Genomic DNA, 6,880 nt, shown 5'->3' on the forward strand with positions numbered 1-6,880 from the left:
CAGTCGTGAGACTGGGTGGCCAAGAAATGTCCGTAAAACTGTTATTTTGTATTTTGTATTGTGCCTCTTCAACCTACAAGAGTTTGTGTCACAATTCCGTAGTCTCTAAACCAGGTATTTTGGAAACACAAAGGGCATTAGTGTTATGCCTTTTCAACTTGTAAAAGACCAGGCCACTTGGCAACTCTTAGGAATTTCTAAACCATGCTTTCCAAAACGCAAAGGGCAAGTGTGACCCATAACTTTAGAGAAGGGCAAGTAACGTTCTACCTCTGGCTCAATATTTGGTTTATTTCACTCGATGTAAGTTTTTATGGCAACCCTCTATTACCAAGAAAGCGTATTCAAAGTAATAAGTGAAACTTGTGAAAGTCCATTTTTTTTATTTAATACATTCTAATCAAATAGTAACAGCAGTAAATAAACACTTTGAAAAGCAGGCATGTATCCCCCTATATGTGGAAGAAAATTAAGTCAAAGTATTCTACATGGTAGAAGGGAGACAACTGCTAATGTCTATGGTTAGACCACTTGGAAATTCCTAAAGCCATTTCCAAAAATCAATGGCAACAGGTTGGGGACGCAGCTGTTTCAAAGGGTAAAATGTCTCTATCTACATGGTTTTATTAACAGGGATTGAGTTGCACCTGTATAGCATGACATTCTTGTCTTTAGCCTTAAAGGAAAAGAAATCTTTTCCATTTGCACCAGTTTGAAATATTTCTGAAATAAGGCTCCCTTGAAGAGGATTACTACAGTACTCATTCATGAGAGAGTTCATACATGTAGTAAAAAGACAAATACAGGATTTCATGGTCACCTTTTTTGGTTGATTTGGTTAATTGCATAAAAAGAAGGATAAATACTCACAAGCATATCTGTTTAACAAATCTCCTAAGTACATCAGAATGCAAAATATCAAATGTCCTAAAATAGACTCTGATCACCAGGCACACAGAACTGAAGTTAAGCCTGTGTCAGTTTCGTTCCTTCCACTTCTTCAGCACTCCTAAGTGGAGCTCTTTCTCTCCTACCAGTGCTGGGACCTTTCACCTAACACCAACGAACCTCAGAAAGTCAGAGTTCTGAGAAAATGTTCCTTCAGCCTTTACTTGGGACGTTTTATTCTTAACTTAAAAGGATCAACTGGTCTTGGTCAGACTTAGGAAGGGAAGCATCCCTCAGTTGAAAACATGTGGGGAAAACTTTAAATACCTAGCTACCTTGCCACACAATTAAATCAGATTGACTTCAGCTGGTCTTAGAATTCCGCGTAGTTATCCAGAGCCGTCACTCAAGATTTGGTTCTCTTTTACATAGCTGCATTCGGAGATATTCTATAGGAGGCATGTTTAGAAAAAAAAGAAACACTTATACCTGGAATTTATATTCTTCCAAATAATCTTTTAGTCTTGTTGGTAAAGGCAGTCCCCAGATGGTGCTGGTACACTTGTTAATGGTGAGTCTACAGAGATGCTGCAGAGGTGGTGCTGATGTGTAGAGTGGCTTGGTCAGATAAAGGTGAACAGTGCCGTTCGGGGGGGCTTCTGGGCCTGTCCGCTTATCCTTGCACATCTGAACATAGTAGTCGATCAGATGAACCACACTGTCAAATTGTTTAAGCTTGGACTTGACACATATGATAGAGTCCAATCTAAATTTCCCATCTTGGTATTCGATGCGAAGATTAGTTGGTCCAGCTGATGTCTTAACAGATATTGTTAGTAGGTAGTCTGAATGCGAACTATCTCTAATCAAGAAAGTTCCTTCTGGTGCCTCTTTTAACTTCTCTTTGGCTTCATTAACAGTCATACTTCCCCAGTACCAACCTGGGGTTTTGTTCAAAAAGAAAAACAAAAGAGGGTTAAATAGTTATTATAGAGAATTTTTAAAATAGGGCAAGTACTTGGCAACAATGTTTTAGCTATAAAAAGAAGTGTGTGAAAGTTTACCATAGGCTACCATAAATACATTCTGTAGAAATTTACTGAAAACGTGGGTCCGTTTAATTTTCTGAAGAAACTGCAAGCCAGCTTTCTTTTTTAAAAAGTAACTTTCTGTAGCTGATCTTTGAACTCTCTTAAGATTTTCTAACACACAGAAGAATGGTTGTAATATGACACACTGGCTGAGCAGACATGATGCTTTTCAAGTGAAATGAAAGATTTAATGTAAATTAAGTAAGAAGTTAGAAAATCCATGCCCTTAAAAAAATGGAAAACCCAACTTCAGTTAATTCCAACAAAATAAAAAGCAACAACTTTTTGGCTGGTTGGTGTCCACCTCCACCCTTTCCAAATCTTTATCTCTTTTCAAAGCCCTGGAAAGCACCGCTATTTTAAAAGAGCAGTACAGTAGCTTCTGTCTGCTGTTTTGACTGCAACTACCTTATCAGCCATTGAGAAATGGAGAGAAAGCCCAATGGATAATTAGTACTTCAAGTTTACAGTCTTCCATAAACTCTCTTGGACTTCGCCCTAATTCAAATCCAATCACAACCGTCGGTCTCCCTGGCATTCTCGATTCGACCTGCCAGTTCCATCTTCCATCCCGTTTTCCAAAAGCGACTTAGCGACATCTTGCATATTAAACGTTTGAACAATGCTCCCCACCCCCCTACCTCAAAAAAACTGCTCGGGGATCTGCAATCTGCCGGTTCCTCCCGCGCAGGGAAAGCCCTTGGCCCGCAAGGAAAGACCGGAACCACAAGTGAAGAACTATTCCCTCCCCTCTACCTCTACCAAAACTTCAACTCTGCCCCAAACGTAAGCTTTGAGGGTCCCGATTTTGAAAGCTTGCAGGTTTGCCAGAACCTCCCCTCCACACCTCCCCGCCCCCATCTTGTCTTCTTTCAGATGCCGAGAGACGACAGAGAGCCGTGCAAAGCGCAAGGCTGCCCCTAGAAACCAGCGAGGCCAGGCTCGGCTGGGGCTTCGCAGTCCGCCCTCCTCCCGGCTTTGCGGCAGTCGCCTGCCCGGCAATCTGTCGGTCCCTGAACTTGGCTGCCAAGATTCCAGGCTGCAGCGGCTGCCGGGCCCGGGAGCCGGATGCAGCTGAAGCTGCTGGCAGCGCAGCGCCCACTCGCTGCCCTCGCAACCCTCGGACAGGAAAGGCGCCGTCACTATCTCCGGCGAGGATCCGAGCCCGAGTGCCGACCCCCAAGCAGCCGCGGAAAATAGCTAAAGTGCCAGCGCCCTAAGAGTTGATTTCCAAGGAACCCCTCTCGAGCTCTGCCCTCCTCTAGGCCTTGGAGTCCCTCAGGAACCACTCTCCTTTCGCATTCCCAAGGATCCAGAGCCGTGTGGCATCCTCTCCGCGAGCCGCCTGCCCCGCAGCGGGGATCCCAGCCTCGCCAGCACAGCCCCATCCGCGTCTCCGGGGAGGCGCCCCCTTCTCGCACGCGTCGTGACGGGTCCGCTCCCTACCTGTGTGACTGAGTTCCCGCAGGGCCTTCGCCAGACGCGCCGCCTCTGGGGACGGCTCCTCCGCCGACCCCGCGGTCCCCCACTGGCTCTGCGCCCCTTCCGCGCCATTCCCGGAGGACTCGAGGCACCGCAGGGTCATGGGAGAAAGGTCACCGCGGCAAAGACAGGTGGCCGCCCGAGCTGGGGTCGGAGAAAGGCACGCGTCCTTCTTAGAAGTCAGTGGGAACCCCAAAACCACTCCCTGAGGGGTCCCCGAAATGGTGATGGAGAGGGTGGGGATGGGGCGCTGCAGGCTCTTCCTCCCCGGGTTCCGGTGCACCGATGGCCAAATCCCCCGCAGGCGCGTTCACGCACAGTTCGCCTGCAAAGAGAAAGTGGAGGGTTGGGTCAGTCGGAACTGGACCCCTGCGGCCGGGGTGAGGGTGGAGAGGCAGGGATGTGGAAAATCCCGGGGACTCCTCCGCGTCTGTGCTCCTGCACCATTTAACCCCGAGCATCCAGTTACTGCCCTGGCCCGTTCCAGAGAAAGGATAGAGAGACAGCAGGGATCCAAGACACAAGGGGCGTGGGGGTGGCGGGGGAAGCGGACAGGATGAGGGTGGGGAACCGGGCAATTTCCCGCCGAGGGCTGCTCTCTGAAATCGCAGACTAGCAGACGAGAAGAGCGAAGAGTCACCTGTGGGCACGGTGGTAAATGGGCAAGCAGAAATTTGAAAAGGAAACAGGCAAGGTCCCCAAATTGGCACTCCTTTCTCACACTCTGCACAGCCCGAGGAGCCCCGGAAGAAGCCCCCGGCACAAACCTAGTTACCGACCCTAGAGCGCCGCGGGGCTCCCCGGGCAGAGCCGGCAGTCCGGGACTCAGAGGTGCGGGAGCTGCGGCCACCCCGCAGAAGAGGCATCCTGGCTCCCCTGCCCCCGCTGAGGGCACGGGTTGGGGGGCCGCCGAGGCTGCTGCTCCCGAGGTCGGGCGGCTCCTGCTGCTGCTGCTGCTGCCGCCGCGGGCGCTGTCGAGGAATCTGCCCGAGCGCGCAGACCTCGCGGGGGCTCCGACCCGTGACCCGAGCCCAGGCCGAGCACGCGGCTGAGAGCTCCGTGGGACATGCTAGACAACCAACGCCGAGCCCTTACCTCGGCCTCGAACGCCGTGGCCGCCTCCACACCAGGCAGACTCCAGCCCGCACTGGGCGGGGGACCCGGGAGGGGCCCGGGAGGAGCGGTGTCTGCCTGTTTCCCCTGTTGACTTTTTAATTTGGGAACGAGATGCCCAAGGCGGTGACTAGCCCTGCGCTCAGCGGCGGAGACGTCCGGAGTTCTCTGCGCAGAGAGTAAACGTGAGTCCCAGGGACCACTGCCTCGACTGGCTGGGCTCAGACACCTCCTCCGGGCTCCGACAGCCCCCGCCCCCCGACCCGGGGCAGCTGCTGGGTTCCCTCCGGCTGCAGCCAAGGAGATGAGAAGGGGAGAGGGAGGGAGGAAAGAGTCAGGGCGGGAGGCAGGCGGGTGGGGAGGAGCGGGAGATCAGGTTATTAGAAGGATTATTAATCTGGATGGCAGTTTACAGGGGCGGGGGGAAGAAAAAAAAAAAAACTCTGGAGACTCCCAGACGCCGGGAAAGAACCGGAGAAAGCAGGCAGTAGCTCCCAGCCCCCGGGCAGAGCCACAGTTCCGACTCTCAAGCCCGGCGGCTCCAAACTGCGGAAGCCCAGGCTGCCTGGCGCTGGCGGCCGCGCCCCAGTGCCCTCCCCAGCCCTCGTGGGGGCGGAGCCTTCGGGCTCCCGGGTCTGATACCTGCCGCCGGCCCGAGCTCCTTTGGCGCCCCAGCTGCAGGCGAAGGCGATCCTGAGGCCGTGCACCCGGGGCCCCGGCGCGCGCCGTCCGTGGCCCGCGCAGCGCCAGTGGCGGCGGGCGAGGAGGCTCATGCTTCAGGGGAAGCCCAGGGCCCGCGAGCCGCGGCGGCGGCGGCGAGACTAGAGTTAAACGTCCGTCCCGGGAGCGGTGTGTGCGCGCGATTTCCCAGACGTACGCGCCTCCCTCACTCCCCGCCTCTCTCCGCGTCCGCGCTCCCCGCGCGCCCCGCCCAGCGGCTGCGGAGGCCGCTTTCCAGGAACTTTCCAGGAATCCACCTCACGTGACCGCGGCCCCCGCTACTGCTTTAAAGAGACTCCGGCGCAGTTGCGCAGGCTTCGGGGGAGACGGGCTCCGAGCGCTCGGGTTTCTACCCGGTCGGGGCGGATGCCTGGGAATCTGCCCTCCTCTGACCCCCAACGCCTGGGTGTGCTCCGAGACGCGCAAGAGAAGCCCCAGGCCACCACCGAGCCGGTTCCCGCGGCGGGAGCCTGTCTCCAAGCCGTGCAGGCAGTGCGCCGGGGTCGAGCGATGAACAGACATGCTCGCCCCTAAGCCCGCCGCCGAGGGTTGTCTTGCCCACCCCTTCCGCGCCTTCTCTAGGCGACCTTCCAGGCCGCACATCTTTAAGAGGGGGTGTTGGAGAGACTAGAGGTCCTCGGAAATGGCCCCTCCCGCTCTAAGACACAGTCGTGGAGTGAGGGAGCCCCCTCTTGGACCACCCTCCCTTCCAGGTCCACGCCCAGGAGCCGAAGGGAGTGGGCCGATGGCGGTCCCCGGGGCCTGAGTCCTAGAAGGTTGCCAGCGGGCGGAGAGCGGCGCCTGGTTAAGCTGCGCTGGTCGCGCTCAGTCCCCTCCCCCTGGCGGGCTTGCTCGCGGTCTCCCGCATCGGCCCGGCCCTGTTCCTCCCTCCTTCCCTCCGCTCCCCCGTCTCCTTCCGGCCACCCGGCGGCCCTCCCGGCTCACCATCGCGGATCGCGGAGGGGACGCTCAGACCCGCGCGCTCTGTGGTCCGCGTGGCCCGCCCGCCTCCGTGTCCGCAGCCTGGGAGAGCTCAACTCTGGGATTTCCCGCAGAACTGGAGCCTGGGGGACCGGGAATGCGGAAAGATCCCCAGCTCTTCTTCCCTGCCCAGGGACCCTCACCTCCTCCCACCTGGTTGGAGGCCACCTGGCCTCAGTTAAAACTCATCTCCTTCCCTGCATGTCTCCTCCCGAGATGTGACCTACTTTAAATGTGACCTACTTTTTAAAAAATCATCAACACTCATGGGAAAACCGGATCCAACATTTCGATAACCATTTTTCTTTGAAATACTCTTCTATTGCATCACTATTCAAAAGCTTGAAAGGTCAATGGCCACTTTTAGTTGAAGCGCCGGCTATGGGGAAGTTGGGCGAGGAAGCGGAGGGGCGCGGGGGTTGGAGGGGGGCGGTGCGGGGAAAGGCTCGACTCACAAACCTTGCTTGGTGCCCCCCCCTGCTGGCTCTGCGAGGAAACAGAAACCAGTTCCCTGACTTGGGGAGTCGTGGACAAAAGGCTTTTCTCAATAATTTTCCTGCTTTTGAGTAAATAATTACGCAAATAATTGATAAATTAGCCGGAGA

General features: G+C 55.0%; 1 protein-coding gene across 4 annotated transcripts; it reads right to left on the minus strand.

The window, feature by feature from the left end:
* Nucleotides 1-344: 344 nt before the first annotated feature.
* Nucleotides 345-6,488, minus strand: SOCS2 (suppressor of cytokine signaling 2). Of its 4 annotated transcripts, none has more exons than XM_070370924.1 (3): nt 6,240-6,488; nt 3,426-3,786; nt 345-1,829 (listed from the first exon to the last, which is right to left on the minus strand). In XM_070370924.1, exons 2-3 carry the CDS (start codon nt 3,562-3,564, stop codon nt 1,372-1,374), a joined length of 597 nt encoding a protein of 198 aa, XP_070227025.1. In that variant the 5' UTR covers nt 3,565-3,786; nt 6,240-6,488; the 3' UTR covers nt 345-1,371. The 4 variants fall into 4 exon arrangements, with proteins under 4 accessions (XP_070227025.1, XP_070227023.1, XP_005889127.2 ...); XM_070370922.1 differs by lacking the exon at nt 6,240-6,488 and adding an exon at nt 5,217-5,462; XM_005889065.2 differs by lacking the exon at nt 6,240-6,488 and adding an exon at nt 4,557-5,153.
* Nucleotides 6,489-6,880: the final 392 nt, after the last annotated feature.

Source organism: Bos mutus, chromosome 5 (genome assembly GCF_027580195.1).
Source record: "Bos mutus isolate GX-2022 chromosome 5, NWIPB_WYAK_1.1, whole genome shotgun sequence".
NCBI classification, from domain to species: domain Eukaryota; kingdom Metazoa; phylum Chordata; class Mammalia; order Artiodactyla; family Bovidae; genus Bos; species Bos mutus.

What these genes read in the sequence shown, in the direction of transcription:
- SOCS2 (XM_070370924.1), bottom strand. Translation starts at nt 3,564, where the DNA reads ATGACCCTGCGGTGCCTCGAGTCCTCCGGGAATGGCGCGGAAGGGGCG. An exon ending in GCGGGAACTCAGTCACACAG is followed by an intron (nt 1,830 to 3,425) that starts GTAGGGAGCGGA and finishes ACAAAACCCCAG; the next exon opens with GTTGGTACTGGGGAAGTATG.